Raw genomic sequence first — 21,781 nt, forward strand, 5'->3', positions numbered from 1 at the left:
ACAGCTCTTCAATGTTTGGCTCAATTTGGGAAAGGCTGAGTCTTAAATCGTTTTCCACACAAAGTCTTGCTCTGTATTTTGTTTTCATGTTTGTTAAAGCAGAAAATCCCTTTTCGCATAAGTATGTGGTGGCGAAAGGCATCAGAGTCTTGACAGCGCGCTTAGCCAGCGCGGGCTGTTCAGTGCGCAGCCCTATCCAGAAATCCGCCAGGTTCTTTTGAGCGTGTTCAACTTTTAGAGATCCATCTGTGGCGATTTCAATTAGGCTCTCCTGGTCAGACGGTGATAATGAAGTAGGCACGGCGGTGAACGGGTGACGTATCCAATCATTTGAGCCGTCCGTCTCTGGGAAGTATCGGCGTAACTGCACCGCCAGCTCCTCAAGGTGCACGTTACATTCGCGCTTTACACTTTTAGATAGTGTGAGATCATTAGAGCACAGAAAATCATGCAGCACAGGAAAGACTTCAGTGTTGTTTGTATCCAAGCAGTTCTTCCAAAGGTTTAACTTCTTTATCATGGCCTCAACTTTATCTTGAACATTGAATATAGTTGCAGAAACGCCTTGTAATCCGAGATTGAGCTCGTTCAGACGAGAAAATATATCACACAGATAAGCCAGGCAGGTAAGGTACTCTTCATCATGCAAATGTTCAGACAGCTCAAAGGGATGGTTACTGAAGAAAACTTTAAGTTCATCCCTCAACTCAAAGAAACGGGTCAGCACTTTCCCTCTAGATAGCCAGCGAACCTCTGTGTGGAGTAATAATGTCTCATGCTCGCTGCCCATCTCATTGCACAACGCAGTAAATAAGCGGGAGTTCAGCGGCCTGGCTTTCACAAAGTTAACCATTTTTACACTCGTGTCCAAAACATGTTTCAAACGGACAGGTATTCCCTTTGCAGCAAGAGCCTCTCGGTGGATGCTGCAGTGTACCCAGGAGGCATCTGGCGCGACTGCTTGCACACGCGAAACCACACCTCCGTGTCTCCCAGTCATGGCCCGTGCGCCATCAGTACAGATGCCAACACATCTGTCCCACACGAGTCCATGTGTGTTCATGAATGTGTCCAGCTTTTGAAAAATATCTGCGGCAGTTGTCCTTTGTTCCAGCGGTTTACAGAACAGCATGTCCTCCTTGATGGTTCCTTCATGAATGTAGCGCACATATACGAGAAGATGCGCCAGGCCAGCCACATCCGTGGACTCATCTAGCTGTATTGCATAACATTCACTGTGGCGTATGCGCAGAAGTAGCTGCTGTAAAACATTTTCTGACATTGCATTGATGCGCCGTAAGACAGTATTGTTTGATGATGGAATGGACTGTATCGTCTTTTTTGCCTTTTCCCCCAACATTGTCCCTACCATATCTAAAGCAGCAGGGAGAATGAGGTCCTCCACAATAGTGTGGGGTTTGTTGTTTTTAGCCACTCTGTAACTGACCATGTAAGATGCTTGTAGTCTGTTTTTATTCATAAGATCTGGCACCTGAATGCAGGTTTTACTTGTTGAAAGTGATTTTAGCTGTCGCTCAAAATATTCCCTTGGTTTATTTTTCAAATGGGGATGATTTGTCTCTAAATGTCTGCGCAAAAGTGAAGGTTTCATTGAGTTCTGAGACAATACTTTTGCACAAATAACACACTGTGGCCGGGGAAATCCACCAATATTTATACACGTAAACCCCAGCGAAATATAATTGTCATCATATTTGCGCTTCTTTGATGAGGTTGTGTTACAGTCCGTGCTGTCATGCTTTCTCCCACTTTGACGCTCCGCATCAGACACTTCATCACTTTCCACATGGCTGGCTCCAGCTATGCTAGCCACTTGGCTAGTAACCACAGATACATCCCTGCTAGCACTGCTAGCATCCAAATCTGACGAACACATTGTTGTTGAACAATCACCTGTGCGGTCACTGGAAAATGCATCTTCAGATATGAGCTTATTGGTTGTTGTGGCCGGTGTCTCTGTGGTAGGGCCTTTTTTTCTTGTTAACCACTTGTCCATTTTCGCGCTGCACTGAATGCTTGGAGGCAACTTCAACTGTTAGGTGTCAGTCATTTGGGCAAATCACGCCCATGTATTTTGTCAGAGCTATTTTTTTGCTGAACACCAGAGGGTGGTATATAGTCATGTATTTGACAGGCAAAAAAAACTGCATTAGCGCAAATTTCGGCTTTTAAAACTTTTGATCCCCACTCCAACCCCAACCCACGCGTACCCCCTACAGCCACTTGCGTACCCCCGAGGGTACGCGTACGGTAGTTTGGGAACTACTGCTATAAAGTACTCCTTTATTTATCTTTGGAACTTTCTCAAGAGTATAAACATAATTAGGGTGAAATTTACCGACAATGATACATTTATTTAAAAAGAAGGAGCAATAAAAAATAATTTCTTGATGAACAGAAATTAATTTAAATGTTTCAGCAAACTTGTCAGAGCAAAGACCAAATAACCACAGTGATTAGAAGTTATCTGTGTATTGTTTTAGGCACTTTCCAAAAGTGAATAAATATATTTGGAGATGTATTGGTTTCAAAAAGGTTATTTCTAACAAATGTTTCAGTTTTTCTCGGGTCTGTTGTCAAACTGACATCTGGTGCTTTTGGCTGATTATGTTTTATTGTTTGTAAACAGACGATGATCGCTGGAAACGCTTCTCACACATCCTGCTGATTGCTGTGCTGATGAATCTGTTGCATCAAGCTGTTGGCATGTGAAGAAACAGATGCTGACCCGCTCACCTGGTGCAGATGTACAGATGTGCAGAGTTTACTTCGCTGTCGACCAGCTCGACGTACAGCTCAAACGCTTCCTGTTCGCCAGCTTCTCGCCTCCTTCTCCTCATCTCCTTGTTCCTGACGTTGTAGAAAACGTTAAGCTGAAGGAAGAGAAGAACCAAATTTACAGAATAAGAATGAGAATCACACAGAGGTTTAAAGGAAAAATGCAGCTTCTTTATTGTTTCTTTAGTTAAAAGTACTTGCTGTAAGTATGGAACGCCAGGACTGCCATAATGAATTAATTAAATACACCATTAAATAATTAATTAAATGTGGCAATAATTAATTAAAATTGGAATTAATTAATTAAATAAATAGTTATGACACATGTAATTAATTAATTATTGACACATTTAATTAATTATTTATGTATTTCACATTTTAATTAATTATTGACACATGTAATTAATTAATTATTGACACATTTAATTAATTATTTATGTATTTCACATTTTAATTAATTATTGACACATTTAATTAATTATTGACACATTTAATTAATTATTTAATGATATATTTATTTATTTCATTTTGGCAGTCCTGGCGCCTGGCTGTCGTCATGAAATAATTTTATCTGTCAGCCTCACCCATCAAACTCAGGGGGCGGGGTTAACGCTGCCCATGCAGCTTCTCTAACATTTGATTGGTTGCCGTGCAAAGTAAGTCAAAACAGGTCGATCCTAGAAAATCGATTGCTTGTGTAGACTTGGGGCAGCCAGTTATCCCAGAATGCAGATCAAATCACAAGCAGCAATGGTGGTGGTGTAGTTTTAAAATACCCCGTTTTTCTGTCACCAGCTACACTTTTAACAGTGTTTTAGCCGCGAATGTCGCGACGTATGTCTGGTCAGGTTGTCAACATAGAACATGTTTGCAAAAGTGCTCAGATGTTTTCAGAGATTTCACTAGCTCTGCTAACAGTTAGCATGCAGAGTGCACCGAGGGGGTTACGTTAACCGGTTTGTTTACATATTCCACTCTCCGTGTTCCACATGTTGCATTCGCAGATTCTCATTTTCACCGAACGATCGTCTCTTTCCGCCTGGTCTTGTGTCTCTGTGCTTCTGTAACATAAAGAACGAGCTGACATTTTTCTCACGAAACCAGCGATCAGCTCAACAGACCCTCAGTTTACCTGCATGCATCCTCCTCCTCATCTGTCAGCTGTTTAACACCTGCTGCTAATTCAAGAAACACGCCTAGTTACCTGGTGATAGTCACAGTTTAACTGGGCAGCCGGTGCTCGATATAACGCAATGTCAGCGCATTTTTCTGCACAAGATAAGTAAATATAGTGTTTTCCCCGAGCGCAGAGCTGCTGGAGCTCGTTTCCTTACAGAGCACTTTATAGGCGAACAGCTTTATCAGCGGCTGATGTCCAATCACCGGCACACAGCTTTCAAACCTCAGCTGAGTTTTAGCTCTCAGTGGTTAAACGCTGGACTTCATTCACTCAGGTTCTGTCTGTCGGGTCACGTTTACTTCGCTGTTTTATTTACAACTGAGCAAATCGGTTTGGCTGAGGTTAAAGTTACGTTTCATAACTGCATAGTTTCACAGACGTTTAATGGTTCACTGGCACATGTGTTAGACTGAACTATCATCTAAATATCATCTGTTTTTTAATAGTTATTCAACTGTATTCTAAGCACCAGCTGTCTGTTAGAATGTGATTTTTTTTCTCTCTCTGTTGGCAGAGGTATAAAAATGCGCAGGAAAATCTGACATGCATGGCGAACTTCACCGACGATATTTAGGGAGGAATAAACACACATCAAACATAAATGAACCATTTGTCTGTCTCCATAATTGAGAGAATTTTCTCTTCTTATGTCAACACTCTCTCTCTTTTTTTTTTTTTTTTTTTTGCTTTTTCGGTCATGTTATGTTTACCTGTCAAAGGCTTGTTACAAACTATGAAACACATCGTGCAGACTTCTGGATGTTAGAAGAAAACTAATACTGCTCATGAATGAGACTAAAGGCAGGAAGGTGTCCTTTAAAACTAAACATGTTAATAGGACCTCCCTGTTTATATCATAGTTTATGATATAGCATGTGTATTTCAGTAATAGCCTGCTGAGGCCACTATACGTGCTGGCCTCATATCAAATGTGAAGGCAGACTGAGTCTATGTTTGACGTTTGTTTATATCTAATCTTCCTTTTCAAACATTTAAACAGCAGCGAGTCTGCAGCTGAGGGAATACAAATTCAAATTGTCGGAACAGGTTTGCTCGTTTCTTGGATTCATTTGGTGATTTATTAAATGTATAACTGTTATTCTAATCTGCTGCTGAGTCTCTTACACTTTTCTTTATGCTGTATATTTTCACGTCTCTGGAATAGTTGGCAGTTAGATAGTCAGCTGGGAAACTTTGTGTTAACTCATGGAGCTGAGGATATCGTGGATATGCTGACCTCGCTGCGTGGTGTACAGAGCGAGGTCAGCATGATTAATATTCACAATAAAAATATTAGCCGAACATCATGAAGTCTGTATGTGTTTCATAGTGTCGAACAACCTTTGTACAGTTAAAGCCAGCAGTTACTACATGACGGAAACACCAACGTTATCTCTTTTATGCGTTTATACACAGGTCACGCTGATTACTGAACAAAAACCCAAAGATCAGATGTTAAACAGATTTATTTGCTCTCTCTCCTCCTTAAACATGTTTTTAATGTTAGTTATAATTCAGAATTGGCGACTGAAACACGTAGGACACATAAGAACATCAGGAAATAAAACATCGATAAATATAACCTCAGTAAAAGAAGTCAGCGGGGGTTACTACAGCTGTGTACCGGGGCCTGCGCTTTGTCGGTGGGATTGCTTGCGAGGCGAGCGGGTCTATCCCACGCTTTGCCGTGAGACTGGGCAGACATCTCCGAAATCATCGAAACACTTTTGCAAAGAGGCTGTATCTTGACAAACCGACCAGACACATGAAGATTAAACCACTACATTCTCGGCTAAAAAAATATTAAAACGGTATTTGGTAACACACAAACAGGGTTTTTCAAAGCTCAGTTCTGTTAGCTTCCACATGCCGGTTGTTGTGTGCTAGAAACAATGGCCACCAGGCCAAAGCAATGGTTTTGACTCGATCAGCGTTAACCCCGCCCCCTGAGTTTGATGGGTGAGGCTGACAGATAAAATTATTTCATGATGAGAGCCAGGCGTCAGGACTGCCAAAATGAAATAAATAAATATATCATTAAATAATTAATTAAATGTGTCAATAATTAATGAAATGTGTCAATAATTAATTAAAATGTGAAATACATAAATAATTAATTAAATGTGTCAATAATTAATTAATTACATGTGTCAATAATTAATTAAAATGTGAAATACATAAATAATTAATTAAATGTGTCAATAATTAATTAATTAAATGTGTCAATAATTAATTAAAATGTGAAATACATAAATAATTAATTAAATGTGTCAATAATTAATTAATTACATGTGTCATAACTATTTATTTAATTAATTCCAATTTTAATTAATTATTGCCACATTTAATTAATTATTTAATGGTGTATTTAATTAATTCATTATGGCAGTCCTGGCGTTCCATATATAAGTAGCTTCTGCAGAATTTCACTAAAGCTTTCTGCAGCATTGACCCAGTGGGCAGTCTGACATATGTGCTTCTGTTCTTTAACTTTTTAACTACCACAATTTAAGTGGCTTTGTTTTTGACATAATCTGAACAACTATTGTTCTTACTATTATACCATTCAGCAGACTGAACACAGACCAGCAGGAGGTGCTATTACACGAGTGACATGTCCTGTTACCTGAAACAAGGCGAGTCCACGACCTTCTGCTGTCACCTGCAGGATTAAACTTTCTTCTGGAGTAATCTAAAGCATAAAAAACAATCTCTATGTTTTTATTGACAGATTATTGCAGTTTTTTTTATTGCTGTGCACTAAACAACTGTTAAAAACTAAATTAAGTCCTTAACTGGACTAAAAGGAGTAGGCAACTCCTTTTAGAAGACTGACTCACACCAAGCAGTAAATCTTTTAGGGCATTTTTAGGAAATATAATATAGTTCCACGTTTTTCCTTTCAATATGAGGGAATATGACAGAGCTGAATTATCTGTATAATATTACATGCTGGATGTAATCATTTGTTTCACTGTTCCATGAACTCTGCTCTGATCAGTTGCTGACAGCCTTCAATAACCAGCCGATATCTGACTCATCCCCACAAATATTGCTGGATAATACTTCAGCCGCTGTTTTCCGATAACGCTGGCTCATCTGTGTACCTGTTGGCTCTGATGGAGCAGGTAGTTCTCGTTGTTGATTTGGAAGGAGGCGACAGTGGTCGAAGGGTCGATGTCCACCCTGATTGTGACGTCAGTGTCGTGCGACCCAATGCGAGCCGCGAACATAGACAAAGCCTGGAGAGCCACAACTGTGTCCTGAAAGAAAAAACGAGACTCGCGGTCACATGGTACACGTAAGCAAACGTGTGTCTGTGATGTGGGGGATTTCAATCCCTGATGATCCTTTGCTTTGATATTCATTGCTGATTTCCTGTTTACAGCTGAGGATGGGAGTCTGCTATTCAGCACATGTCTCTGCATCTGTTTTAGAGAAAATCTTTGCCAGACAACGCCTCACTGGGCTTTACTCACTGTGCTGTATTCGGATCTACTGGCAGTTTCCCCATCTGCCTCGCATGTTCTGCATGTACGAGTGGCCATGTGTGCTAAGAGGTTAATAAGTCTTTAGTCACTACATACCCAGACGGCCACAGTTGCCCTCTGATGTGACATATAACCACAGTTGGGGACTTTTTTTTTTTAAACATGAATCCAGTTTAATCAGTAGAGAAAAAGTCCTTTATTTAGAGTTGACAGGGCCAACAAGTCTGTTTTATGTTTTGTTGGTGTTAAAAAGAAGATGATGCAGAAATCAAAAGCCTGTGTAGCTTTTTTTTCCCCCCTGACGTCTTTGTTCTGGTTTATTTCATCCTCGCATGTCTGTAGTTATCATGTGGTTATTGTGTCCCTGTGGCTCAGGTGAACTTTACTCTCCCAAACTCCACTGCAGAGATTTGGAAAGAAGACAATCACAGTCAGTGATGTATGCCAACATTTGTGGCTCCAGTGACAATTCGGGCCAGCAGGAAGGTGGATTGAATCTAAATAAACTACAATTAGTCTGTTTATGGTGTTAAAGGAACAGGGCAGCCCTGTCCACTGATGTCTTTTTAATCATTTTTGGATAATGATAGAGCTCCATGGCACAGATAAACACAATGCATTAAGTTCTGCATGAGCTCTGCTTTTTGACACATGTAGTTTTTGACAAGTGTAGTCAGATGATAACAAAGAGAGGGAAGGTAGTCAGAACTGAGGGGATCGAACTACCAGAGGGCAACATTGCAGACATGGAGGACAGCTCCCAGGCCTCTGGTAGAGGACCCGAGCTTGAGGGATTAACCGCCCACAGAGGTGAGTGGGGAATAAATATATATATAGTAACGGAATACATGTACCAGCGTTACGTATTTAAAATACAAAATATGAGTAACTGTATTGCGTTACAGTTACCGTTTAAAAAGGTGATATTTAAAATACAGTTACTTTGTTGAAATAAATCGATTACACAGCGGTCTTTTCCTGTTTCAAATGTTAGGCTATACCCTCTCTATTTTTGGTAATTCCACGTGAAAAACCAATAAAAAAAAATAAAAAAATAAAATAAAAAAAAACACGCATGAAGAGACTCTAATGCCTGTGTCTCAATCTCGCGACCCATGTCACCCCTATTTCTATAATGACGTGAAAATTTTTTTTTTTAAGGATTGGTACAATCTTAATAATTTGAAGATTACATTCATGTACTTCTGTTTGGAGTTAAGATCTGACCTGAGTGCTTCCAAATCCTCCTCTGTGGTTTCTTTGCTGGCTGAGCCACTTCATTAGGTTCAGACCCTCTGGGATTGAGTTCAGCTTGTAATGAGACAGCAACACGTAGGACGCCATCTCAATGTCAGATGAACGAGGTTGCCACGATGAGGACAGGCCGTCATCCAGGGAGAACCACATCGGCACACCGTCTGCTCACAGAAAGACAGGGCATAATTCAGATGATTTATTTTTAAAAAGAGAAGCAAGATGATCAAAAAATATCTGGGGTAAAGACTCCCACAAATAGCTAAAAGTCAAAGCCAAGAAGTGGATTATTTTTCCAGCCATGCTAACTCTCAGATAATTCAATTAAAATGCTGAGAAAGACACCAATAAAAGAAACAACATCCGATTCAGTCACTAAAATTACCAGAGGTGAGGCATAGGGACAGGCTTGTTTTCTAGGCCTCACCAAACTGACCTGGAGGTTGGAGCTTGGTCCTGTCTAGCTGTCTGCCACATTACCATTACAACAGAGTTTTCTAGCTATGAACTTTTCAAAATAAGAAATAATTATTTATAATAGTGATTTTTATTATACAGACTAATTAATCATACAAAGACTAAAGGACACCATTCTTCAAGTAAAACCACTGTATGATCCAAAAATGTTTTTAACTGAATGTAACAGTTCTGTTCACAATCAAACAATGTAGATTTGCATGAAACTATGAGAATGAGGTGCATGAAGTTATAACAACCCCCAGAGAAAGCTTATGTCCCCCAAATGTTAAACTGGCTTTTAAGACACAGCTGCTGTTGTACCTCTTATCTCAGCTCGTCCAGTCAGATTATTGAGTGCTGATTGGGCTTTGGAGCTCCCTGCCAAAGCCAGAGCGTAGGTGAGTAGACTGAGGCTGTAGTTGCTGGAGACACCAAGAGCAAGATGGGTCTCCAGGTACATCACGGCTGCAGACACCTTGGTCTCATACAGAGCCTGACAGATATGGAATAGGGCAGCAGTAGGTGAGACGACAGGTTGGTACAGGCACATGTAACAATGTCAGGCCAAATTAGATCTTACCCATGAATGTGAGGAAAACAGAGACTTTCTCTTTATCGATTGGTTAATGATAATAACCATAAGGCATGGTCAGTTTTGGTTTTTAAATTGATTTTTACATTAAAAATACTACAGAAGCCTAGATAATTAAAATACACAAGAAGTTTTTTTGTACGTCTACTTGGTAACTCTTATAAAGTGAACACTGTTTAAGCTTCTTCAGCCTGTCCATTGTTGCTACTGCATCTGCAAGCCACTCTGCAAGGCACTTTGCAACCCATCTCCACCCCAGGTCATTGTTTTTATGCTTTTAAGACTTCTGTGGCATATCTTCTCCATTTATGCCTGCTCTGTTATGTGCTTGCTGCTTCCAAATATAAATGACTGCAGATGGAAAGTTTTGACTTCAAAATATGAGTCACCACCCAAACATGTGTCACAAGTTAACACAATATTTTGTTTATCCTAAAGTTCAGCAATTATTTTGTAACTACAGTTAAAAGTTACCATAATAAACAGAAAATGTATAAAAAGGAACTTAAATAAGGAGACACATAGCTCAATAAAATAGGTATGACAGAAAAATAATCTTAAAGAGTTAAAAGCCAATCAAAAATCAAATAACTAAAACTAAAATAAGTATTAAATATTAAAAATATTTCTAACTCAGCAAAGGAAAAGCTGAATATAAAATTGCTCCCCATGTTTCAGTCTGAGAGGCGGACCCACACTAATCTCTCAAAATGTCCCTGGAAAGTGTGCCTAAACAATGGCATCTCACCTTGACGCTAGCGTCTTCCAGCAGGGCGATGAGGACGTAGGCCGTGAGAGAAACAGGCCCGTCCAGGCCTCCCTGGAGTTCGGTGTGGATCACCCTGCCGGGCTCCAAGAAACTCCCATCATGCCCTTGCTGGCTGGCTATCCAAGCTACCACACTGTGCAGCACGTTGGAATCAATGTTGATGAAGGGCCGTGCCTGCAGGAAACACCTCAGCACAAAAGCAGAGAGCCTGTGCAAAGAGACTACCTGCTATTAGTTTTCCTGAGTTTTTCAGTTATATGAGCATGTTACTGATGTTTTCTTTTAGACAGACCTGGTATATTTATCACATACCAGGTGCTTCCAGATGAGTCCTGCTCTCCAAAGGCGCTAAAGGAGCCATCTCCTCTCTGAAAGGTGAGCTCCCGCTCATAACCTGGTGAAGAGGACATCAGATGATGGGAAAAAAGGCAAAGGCAAATGACAAATCTAGAGGTTCTTAACCTAGAGAAATAAATGAGATGTGCATTTTAAATGTGTTTATTCAACAGGGTGTGATCAGATGTTCCTAAAGTGTGAGGCACCTGGGGTATGAATGAATTAAAAAAAAAGAAAAAAAAACCAAACTCATGGACACTGTTCACGTAATGGACCGGTATTTGACAGGGCTCCACACAAACGCAAAGCAGATGAAGCATCGCCAAATATGTTTCCAAACCAACTTTCTTCCAAGTCAAAGACTAGAAAATTTGATGAAACATATCTTGCCTTTGGCTTCACCTGCACAAGTGCCAAGGTATGTGGGGCGCCATTTGTAAAGTGAAACATGCTGAAATCAACGACAACATTTTTCCACATTTAACTCAAAACCTTACAAAAACATGTTTTTTGAGTCATTTTTCACAACATTTAGCATGAACATGTCCAGCGATTTTGGCTGGACATGTGCTGCAGTGATTGTGAAGTGGAGACTGCAGCTGCCGAGAGTCCACTACTGCTGAACCTTTGGATGGCTGACAAAACGGATCTTTGGATGTTTTCAGCTAAATCGCTGGATGTCCTGGTAGACAAGAAGTGAGGCAGCTCATGGCGGTGAGAAGTGACCATCATTGGAAAGCAGACACAATCTGACCACTACCGGCACACTTTTGCACTGGAATTTTTCATAAAGCTTTTATTTTGGTATTTCCGTTGAGCCATACAATAAATTTGCATGTTAGCTAAATATTTAGTTTCCTGTAACATTTAGATTTAACATTTAGATTTAAATATAATATTTAGATTGAACATTTAACATCCATCCATTTTCTTCCGCTTATCCAGGGTCGGGTCGCAGAGGCAGCAGCCCAAGCAGAGAAGCCCAGAGAAGCCTCTGTTTAGACAGAGCGAAGCAGACACACAGCTGGTCACATAAACGCACATTCTGAGTGCGTTCAATGTAGGTGCATAGCACACGCACTAGACAAAGAGAATGCATCCTCCTCTGCTCCTCAGATGCAAAAGGAGGGGAACAAATGCTCAGCAACTCAAACTCCATTGAGCTAATAGATGCAGGCATGAGCTTGGGAAAATAGGCAGCATTTGGACGCAATATGACCTTGTGGCCATCAGGTGCCGAAGCCAAAGCGAGAAGTAATGTAGTCTTATATGAAAGAAATTTCATATCCACAGACTCAATGGGTTCAAACGGTGGGCTACAAAGGACCTCCAGCACCAAAGACAAGTCCCAAGCAGGGACACTGGACTTAAGCACAGGTCTCAGCCGGCAAACCACTTTCAGAAAACGTATGGCGAGGGGATGTGCGCCTGGTGTCACCCCGTCAAAGTCAATATGACAAGCAGATATAGCTGCCAAATAAATCTTAATTGTCGAAAATGAAAGGCCCTTATCCAGCAGCTCCTGCAGGAATGTCAAAACATCCACAATAGTGGTCTGAAATGGGAGAGTGTGGCAGTCCTGGCACCATTGCTCGAAGGCTCGCCATTTGTAAGCATACAAGCCTCTTGTACAGTGGCTTGCAAAAGTATTCGGCCCCCTTGAACTTTCCCACATTTTGTCACATTACAGCCAAAAAAAAAAAAAGAATCAATTTTATTAGAATTCCACATAAAAGACCAACACAAAGTGGTGTACACATGAGAAGTGGAACAAACATCATACATGATTCCAAACATTTTTTACAAATAAATAACTGCAAAGTTGGGTGTGCGTAATTATTCAGCCCCCTGAGTAAATACTTTGTAGAACCATGTTTTGCTGCAATGACAGCTGCCAGTCTTTTAGGGTATGTCTCTACCAGCTTTGCACAGAGACTGAAATTCTTGCCCATTCTTCTTTGCAAAACAGCTCCAGCTCAGTCAGATTTGATGGACAGCGTTTGTGAACAGCAGTTTTCAGATCTTGCCACAGATTCTCGATTGGATTTAGATCTGGACTTTGACTGGGCCATTCTAACACATGGATGTGTTTTGTTTTAAACCATCCATTGTTGCCCTGGCTTTATGTTTAGGGTCGTTGTCCTGCTGGAAGGTGAACCTCCGCCCCAGTCTCAAGTCTTTTGCAGACTCCAACAGGTTTTCTTCTAAGATTGCCCTGTATTTGGCTCCATCCATCAACTCTGACCAGCTTCCCTGTCCCTGCTGAAGAGACGCACCCCCAGAGCATGATGCTGCCACCACCATATTTGACAGTGGGGATGGTGTGTTCAGAGTGATGTGCAGTGTTAGTTTTCCGTCACACATAGCGTTTTGCATTTTGGCCAAAAAGTTCCATTTTGGTCTCATCTGACCAGAGCACCTTCTTCCACATGTTTGCTGTGTCCCCCACATAGCTTGTGGCAAACTGCAAACGGGACTTCTTATGGTTTTCTGTTAACAATGGCTTTCTTCTTGCCACTCTTCCATAAAGGCCAACTTTGTGTAGTGCACTACTAATAGTTGTCCTATGGACAGATTTCCCCACCTGAGCTGTAGATCTCTGCAGCTCGTCCAGAGTCACCTCTTGGCTGCATTTCTGATCAGCGCTCTCCTTGTTCGGCCTGTGAGTTTAGGTGGACGGCCTTGTCTTGGTAGGTTTACAGTTGTGCCATACTCCTTCCATTTCTGGATGATCGCTTGAACAGTGCTCCGTGGGATGATCAAGCCTTGGGAAATCTTTTTGCAGCCTAAGCCTGCTTTAAATTTCTCAATTTTATCCCTGACCGGTCTGGTGTGTTCTTTGGACTTCGTGGTGTTGTTGCTCCCAATATTCTCTTAGACAACCTCTGAGGCCGTCACAGAGCAGCTGTATTTGTACTGACATTAGATTACACACAGGTGCACTCTATTTAGTCATTAGCACTCATCAGGCAATGTCTATGTGCAAGAGATGTCCCAAAATGTGGGAAAGTTCAAGGGGGCAGAATACTTTTGCAAGCCACTGTATGTGTTGTGCCGAGAGAATCGACTGAAAGGGAACACCAACAGCTTTACTGACAAGAAAATTAGTTCAGAATTTTCAAACAAAGATGGGATTAACAAAGGCTAAAGTTCTAACCTTGGTTCGAATATCCCAGACAAGCCCCCATTTTTACAACCAGCTTTAAAAATGTATTAAAAACAAACCTTAAAAAATAAAAGTTAAAGAGGGTTGATACTAAGTGGAATAAAAGAGTGTGGGTCCCACTATGAATCTCCAACCTGAACATTTTCTGTATTTGATCTTGAATTTGACCTTTTTAATTAACAGATTTGAAAACATCCTCATAAAGCTAAAACTAATATAGAAATAGTAGCCACACGTTTGTCAGATATCCTTCTGTGGCATGTTAATGTAACATGGTGCATGACTTGTTGCTCTACCTTGCATCATGTAGTTTATGGCTTGGTCTGTGGTTTTCTGGCTATCCTGTCCTGTGGCGTCCAGATACTGGAGAACGTAGATGTTTGGTGCAAAGTTAATCATGTTCTGTTCCCCACAGCCATAAGGCATTTGGATCAGTGAGTCCAGACCACTGATGGATGGACCGAGGATATCACCTTCATCGAGATGGAAACAAGAAAAAGAAAAAAAAAAATTGTATTTAATGGAAAAACAGAGCACAGGTGAGTCATTTTAATTAAAATTTTCAAACAGTAGCTTTTGGTTTGAGGAGTTACATGGTATAATCCACAAATGCTTTTCATATCAGCAGCAAAATTTCCAGTTAAACTTCTTGCATTTAAAAAGAATAGAAGACAATAATGGATACTTATAAGTATAAGACATTTTCCGCCATGAAGAAAAAAAGATTTGCCACATCAAACCAATATTAGTGGGCTCAACTTAGCAACAGTTAAACGAGAGAAACATACTCCCGTTTAACTGGAGTTAAACAGTTCAATGTCTCTTGAGAAACACTCTAAACAACTTGTCCGGAACTGTTTTTATCATCTAAGAAACATTTCTAAACTCAGACTACTGGCGTCAAAGGCAGAACTTGAGATGATTCTTCATGCTTTTATCTCTTCTCGTTTGGATTATTGTAACGGTCTTTTTACGTGTCTCAACAAATCAGCTCTGGATCGCCTTCAGTCTGTACAAAATGCAGTGGCAAGACTTTTAACTGGTGCAAACAAGAGGTCACACATTACTCCAGTTTTGGCTTCTCTTCATTGGTTGCCTGTAAATTTTAGGGTTCATTTTAAAATTTTAGTTGTAACTTTTAGAGCTCTGCACGGTGAAGCTCCCCAGTATATCTCTGACCTGTTGAAACCTCGTGCTTCATCCCAAGCACTTAGGTCTTCAGGTCAGAGGCTACTGGTGGTCCCACGTACTAGGTCTAAAACACGTGGGGATCGGGCTTTTCAGGCACTGGCACCTAGGCTGTGGAACTCTCTGCCTTTGTCTTTACGCTGTCTAGACTCTACTGACTCCTTTAAAAAGCAGCTGAAGACATTTTTATACAAACAGGCTTTTAATTAATTTTAACTTGTATGTCTGATCTTATTGTAAAGCACTTTGTGGTTTTTATCTGTGAAATGTGCTATAAATAAATTTTACTTACTAAATATAACTGCATAGTGCATATCAGTATAGCAGGATGCATGTTAGAAGTTTGAGGAAAGGTGGGATAATTATTTCTGTAGTACTTTGGAACAGTGGCGTTAATTAATATTAAAATTACCACAGTCAGCTTACCCTGGAGGGAGCATTTAACAAAAAAAATCTCAAAATTTTATGTATGTATAGGTGTGGGGTAAATTTTGAAGTTAGTTTTTTTTGTTTTGTTTTTTACTTAGGGATCAGTAAAAGGTTTTAGATGTTATCTCTGTACATGCTGTAAAGGCTGCAAAGGAAATTGGTGCCTCTTACCTGATCAGAATCAGCAGATTTTTTTTTTAATGAACATTAGCATATTAAATGAGGCCATTTTACTTTGATTCTATTTGTAATTTTCTGAGCTTACAGGCCCTTGAAGTAAACTATTGAGGGTTGGAGTCTTATGCATTTTTAATTCAAATTTTTTTCAGCATTTTTAATCTCTTAGAAAATCATATGTCCAGGAGATATCCACATGACAATTTTAGGGCTGAAAAATGTATTCAAACTCTGTTAAAAACTGCAAAAACCAACATATGCAAATGTAACTTATTCCAAGATTGACAATCTAAATCATAATAACAATAATCTGCAGTAATTTAATATTTATGAGGAAGAGGAACAAAAACAATCACTGGTACCCTGGATGCTTAGTCTGTTTTTTGATAACTTACTGGAAGAACCCTTTAAAAAAGGAAAGAAATTGGTAAATTTTAAAAGAGCATATCACCACGATATGGGTAAAGTGGTGATTGTTCCACTGTCTTTTTCATCTTCTAAATTTCAGTCAAAAAAGTTTTGTAAGTTCAGGATAGTGTCACAGGCTGGGTCTCTGACCCAGCGCTCTGAGTTCATGTTTGTATTTTTCTCATTTTGATATGTGATTAGTTTTTGTGTCATTTCCTATCTAGCTTTAGTTTAAGCTGTTATTATTGTTCCCTTGGTTTTCTATGTTTTGGATTCTTGTATTATTCTTCACGTATTAGGTCTGTTTAGTTGTGTTGTCATGTCTAGTTTTAGTATTTCCTGTTTTATTCTGACAGTGTCATGTGTTCTTTGTTCATTGCATTTAGCTTTCCTCCTCCTGGTCCTGTCATTTAGGTTTATGTCAGTCAGCTGTTTCCCCCATGTGTCTCCGCTTCCCCTGATCACCTCATGTATGTATTTAAGCCCTCTGTTTTCTGCATGTCATTGTCGGGTCGTCTGTTTACCTCACCTCAGTCATAGTTCTAGTCTTCGTCTGTATTTCCACGTTAGTCATAGTCTTAGCCTGTTTATTTCCACCTCAGTCATAGTTATAGTTTTTGGTCTTAGTACCTTTAGTGTTTTGTTTCTTAGTGTTTTTGCCAGTTCGTTTTGGTTTCCTGGTTTAACCCTGCCGTCATTTTAATAAAGCCTCACCTTTCTGTTAAGACCTTACTACTCCTTGTCCTCATCTGCTTTTGGGTCCTGTTTCCACACACATCGGCGCACCCCGCCGTGACAGAACGACCCGACCAGTATGGACCCAGCGGATGTCTGCGAGGATTTTTTTGAGTTCAGCACTCAGGTGACCATTCTCCGCGGACAGTGGATTTGCTACTCCGCGTGCAGACAGGAGAATGAGAGAGTCAACCAGAGTCCAGCTAAAACAGATTTTGTCTGCATATCCTGCTTACGCGGCGGGATTGCCGGAGGATGTGCAGGATTTTGTTCGCACGGTTTTGCCACCGCAGCAGCATCAAAACCACGAACAGGAATCACTGCTGCTGCCTTGCGAGCCTGAGACGGTTCGGGTCGGTTCGCTGAGACTCGCCGCAGCGGTACCACCTCTCAGCTCATCAGTTTCCACACCCTCGTCACAGTCTTGCCACACTCTTGCCACGGTCCAACGCGAGGAAGCGCTGGACACCATAGATTTGGACCACGACGAACGTCAGACTATACTCAGCGCTCTATTGGAGGAGGAGCTCCGGTGGAAGCCATGGCTCATTCCGGAGCACGAGCACTCCTTCCGGGGAACTCGACTGGCTCTCGGGGGTCCCCGGAGCTGCCAGGGACTTCCACCCATCGCTCCGCCGTCTCCCACTGTCAAGAGAAAGCGGCGTGCGCGCCACCGACGCGCCGCACTACAAACGGAGGTGAGTGACTCTGTTTTTGCCCCTCACGTCTCCGCTAAGGAGGGTTCTGTGATTAAGACTGTGTTGCCGGTTGAGGGGCCCGGCTGTAAACTAATGAGCCATGCCAAGCCAAGCTCTGAGACTGAAATTACTTCTGCCACAGCGTTCGGGGTTCATGTGACTGCAAGTGAGGCTGCTAGCAGCAGCCCTACTAGCATGACAGCCAATGTCAACTCACAAGGGAAGACCTCCACGGACTGTGTTAATTTAACTTCTCCATGTATAGACCCTATTGAGAACTGTTGTTCCATAGAGTTTATTAATGAAACTTCACCAGTGCACAATGCAAATCACGAACCCCCTGGCGCAGTGTCCAGAGACCGTAACATTGTGACTAGCCCTTGTTTAAATTTATCTGTTAAGAATCAAAGTTATGTGAGTATTTTTCAAGAAAAGCAGCTTAACAACTCAGAGTCTGAGATTCTGTCTGAATCGTGCTGTACTGTGCAAAGCACCAGGTTGAATAGAGCTGAGAGAGAAGCCAAAGAGAACTTGGATCTTGTCCATGATGCTGTTAAATCAAAGACTGACTCTGTTTTAGCTCCTGTAACTGTGTTGCGAGAAATCAATATTCTGGATCCCATGGTTAATAAGTGTAACCCATCTTTACAAACTGTTTTTCTGAAGACCAGTAATGATCCTGCTCGGGATTCAAGATCTGTTAGTGATCCGGTAAACTGTGAATTCATGGTCAAGTCGGTGTCTTGTGCGTCTAAATATGCTCACCTAGAGATGGTCATGAATCGCACTAAAGGAGCAACGAATAACTCGGGCTGCATTTCTGAGTCTTTAAGTGTTAAGCAAACTGTGTTGGCTGACATGACTTCTCCCATGAATGAAACGCAGTCAAAGCCATGTTATGAGTCAGAGAACACTGTGTTTAGCTCCACTGAGAAGACAACCACTGATAACGGAAGCTATGGTAATAACTTGATAAAACAAAGTACTGTTTCAGGTGTTGCTTCCGTTGCTGGACCTCATGGAGCCAACGTTCCTGAGGTGGAAACTCGTGTCCTATGTACTGTAGGTTCCTGTGACGTGAAGGTTAAAAATAACAGGGTGTGTGACTCAACCGTGGAGACCAATAAAGAACTGCTAAGTGATGTTTCCACAGGCGGCACCCTGAACGTCATTCAGGTGGCCAGCTTGACACCCAGTCATTCTGAGAAATCTAGCACTATGACTGCTGATTCAAGGTCTGTAGACATTAATCCCACTCAGTTCATGGACACTTGTGGTAAAGAGGTGGGCACAGAGGACTGCCTTCCCCCTGCCCTCAACGAGTGTAAAATTGTGCCTCAGACTGTTTCTGTTCAGTCACCAGCTCGGACTGCAGTTTTCCAGTCTCCAGTTCTGATATCCTCACGGTCCCCTCCTCAGCCACCACCTTCACCTGCTGAGAGCTCGGGGGAGCCATCTCAGCCGTCCGCAGCAGCCTTATCTGAGGACTCAAACAAACTCATTTCCCCCACTATAGGCTGTGTGTTGCTGCAACTTGAAAAGCAACCTGCCACGTCAGCTGGAGGGTCCGAGGGGCCCGTTCAGCCTCCTGTCTCAGCTGGAGGGCCCGAGGAGCCTGTCCAGCCGCCACCTGCGACCACCTCGTCGTCGCCTGGTCCGGCTGCATCCGAGTCTTCGTCGTCGCCTGGTCCGGCTGCATCCGAGTCTTCGTCGTCGCCTGGGCCGGCTGCACCCGCCTGTGCTTCTGCTACGCCTGGGCCGGCTGCACCCGCCTGTGCTTCTGCTACGCCTGGGCCGGCTGCACCCGCCTGTGCTTCTGCTACGCCTGGGCCGGCTGCACCCGCCTGTGCTTCTGCTACGCCTGGGCCGGCCTCTGCCTCGGCTTCAGCGTCGCCTGGTCCTGCCTCGGCTTCAGCGTCGCCTGGTCCTGTGCCCTCCAAGCCTCGGCCGGGACGCCTGACACTTGGGCGCCGCCGTCGCCTTCCGCACGGCCGGCCCCCTGATCGCCTGAGTCGCCGCCGTCGCCTTCCGCACGGCCGGCCCCCTGATCGCCTGAGTCGCCGCCGTCGCCTTCCGCACGGCCGGCCCCCTGATCGCCTGAGTCGCCGCCGTCGCCTTCCGCACGGCCGGCCCCCTGAACTTTTGACCTCTGACCTGCTATGCTCTCGACCTCCGGGTCGGCCCCCTGAGCTCATGGATTTTGGACTGCTGGACCGTTGGCCTCCTGGTCGGCCTCCTGAACTTTTGAACTTTCTCTTGTTTTGCTGTCGGCCTCCGGGGCGGCCGCCTGAACCGCTTCGCCATTCGCTCCTGTTCTGCCGGGTTCATGGTCGCCCTCCTGAAGCTGGGTCTCGGACTTTTGTGCCCTTGTTGTTTTTGGCCTGTGTGCTTCTGGTGCTTTGTTTTTGGTTTTGTTTCCGGCCCTCCGGCCTGGTCCCCCTCCGCCCGCCCCGGGTGGGTTGTTTTGTTTTGTGTTTGTTTTCTTGTTGGTTTCGGGCGTCTGGAATCCGCCCTTGGGGGGGGGGGGCTCTGTCACAGGCTGGGTCTCTGACCCAGCGCTCTGAGTTCATGTTTGTATTTTTCTCATTTTGATATGTGATTAGTTTTTGTGTCATTTCCTATCTAGCTTTAGTTTAAGCTGTTATTATTGTTCCCTTGGTTTTCTATGTTTTGGGTTCTTGTATTATTCTTCACGTATTAGGTCTGTTTAGTTGTGTTGTCATGTCTAGTTTTAGTATTTCCTGTTTTATTCTGACAGTGTCATGTGTTCTTTGTTCATTGCATTTAGCTTTCCTCCTCCTGGTCCTGTCATTTAGGTTTATGTCAGTCAGCTGTTTCCCCCATGTGTCTCCGCTTCCCCTGATCACCTCATGTATGTATTTAAGCCCTCTGTTTTCTGCATGTCATTGTCGGGTCGTCTGTTTACCTCACCTCAGTCATAGTTCTAGTCTTCGTCTGTATTTCCACGTTAGTCATAGTCTTAGCCTGTTTATTTCCACCTCAGTCATAGTTATAGTTTTTGGTCTTAGTACCTTTAGTGTTTTGTTTCTTAGTGTTTTTGCCAGTTCGTTTTGGTTTCCTGGTTTAACCCTGCCGTCATTTTAATAAAGCCTCACCTTTCTGTTAAGACCTTACTACTCCTTGTCCTCATCTGCTTTTGGGTCCTGTTTCCACACACATCGGCGCACCCCGCCGTGACAGATAGTACTTTCTTACGATAATACACTACGCTCTATCCAGGTACTTCCCTCACCTGATGAAAAGCCGTCTGAAATAAACCATTTCCTGCTAAGTCCTACACGTGACAAAGGACATCTGTGGAATATTTCCAAACTTTCCAAAGTTTGTGTGTGAAAACAACTTCAGTAAACCTTATTTTTAGGAATTATTGTCTTCTGTTTTGTTGTTTACCATGAATCAGCCTGCAATCTCAGGTGATCTGAATCTGTTACTCAAGGTTTCTCCCTGGTGTGTTTACATACCGACAGCCATAACTGAAGCTCTCTCGCTGCCCTCCACAACATCTGGTGGGAAGGTAAACGTAACGTTTCTAGACAGGCTCATCCCTGCTGGTAAAAGCTCAAGCAGCAGGGAGGTGGAAAATGACTGTTCAAGACCTTCGGCCTGCAGGATGAATGGACATGCAAAAGATGAAGGCAAACAAAAATGGTGAGTAAGAAATGGGAAACGCAGAGCTGTGAAACCAGGTCAACATTTCTTTAGTTACAGTGGAGTAGATGGCGAGGATTGGTAACGTTAGCAGAGTTCCCTGCCTGTTTGTGCTTTAGATGGCTGACAGGCACTTTACAAACAGGATATACACGTTCAACTTCCACTGTCACAATTTCACAAGTTATTTTGTTATCTGTTAAAACCTGGAAAATGCTCCTTCTCAGTAAAAGCTAATAGAAAGATTTGGTGCCCCTCAGGCCTAGAGACCAATCAGTAACCCCATAACAAGATCTAGTCAGACTAAAGACTAACAATGTAGTAGTCTTATAACAGGCTTGATAATAACAGAAGTTCATATTGATAATAAAATCTAAGCATGGGAGTTAAAGTTCTACAAAAACAACAAATAAATGTATTTTTAAGCCAAA

At 42.4% G+C, this 21,781-nt stretch overlaps 1 protein-coding gene across 1 annotated transcript in view; it reads right to left on the reverse strand.

The window, feature by feature from the left end:
• Positions 1–21,781, reverse strand: part of cd109 (CD109 molecule) — a 54,192-nt gene that overhangs the window by 8,243 nt on the left and 24,168 nt on the right. Inside the window, exons 22-30 of the mRNA XM_085382456.1 lie at positions 21,164–21,305; positions 14,343–14,519; positions 10,857–10,938; positions 10,524–10,752; positions 9,505–9,676; positions 8,698–8,888; positions 7,087–7,242; positions 6,606–6,671; positions 2,758–2,894 (exon numbers count right to left, since the gene is read on the reverse strand). Of these exons, the coding sequence (XP_085238582.1) occupies positions 2,758–2,894; positions 6,606–6,671; positions 7,087–7,242; positions 8,698–8,888; positions 9,505–9,676; positions 10,524–10,752; positions 10,857–10,938; positions 14,343–14,519; positions 21,164–21,305 (1,352 nt within the window). The remainder of the gene's footprint in view (positions 1–2,757; positions 2,895–6,605; positions 6,672–7,086; positions 7,243–8,697; positions 8,889–9,504; positions 9,677–10,523; positions 10,753–10,856; positions 10,939–14,342; positions 14,520–21,163; positions 21,306–21,781) is intronic.

Source organism: Rhamphochromis longiceps, linkage group LG15, assembly GCF_057381845.1.
Source record: "Rhamphochromis longiceps isolate RC_006_pf linkage group LG15, R_longiceps_female_GT1.1, whole genome shotgun sequence".
NCBI lineage: Eukaryota > Metazoa > Chordata > Actinopteri > Cichliformes > Cichlidae > Rhamphochromis > Rhamphochromis longiceps.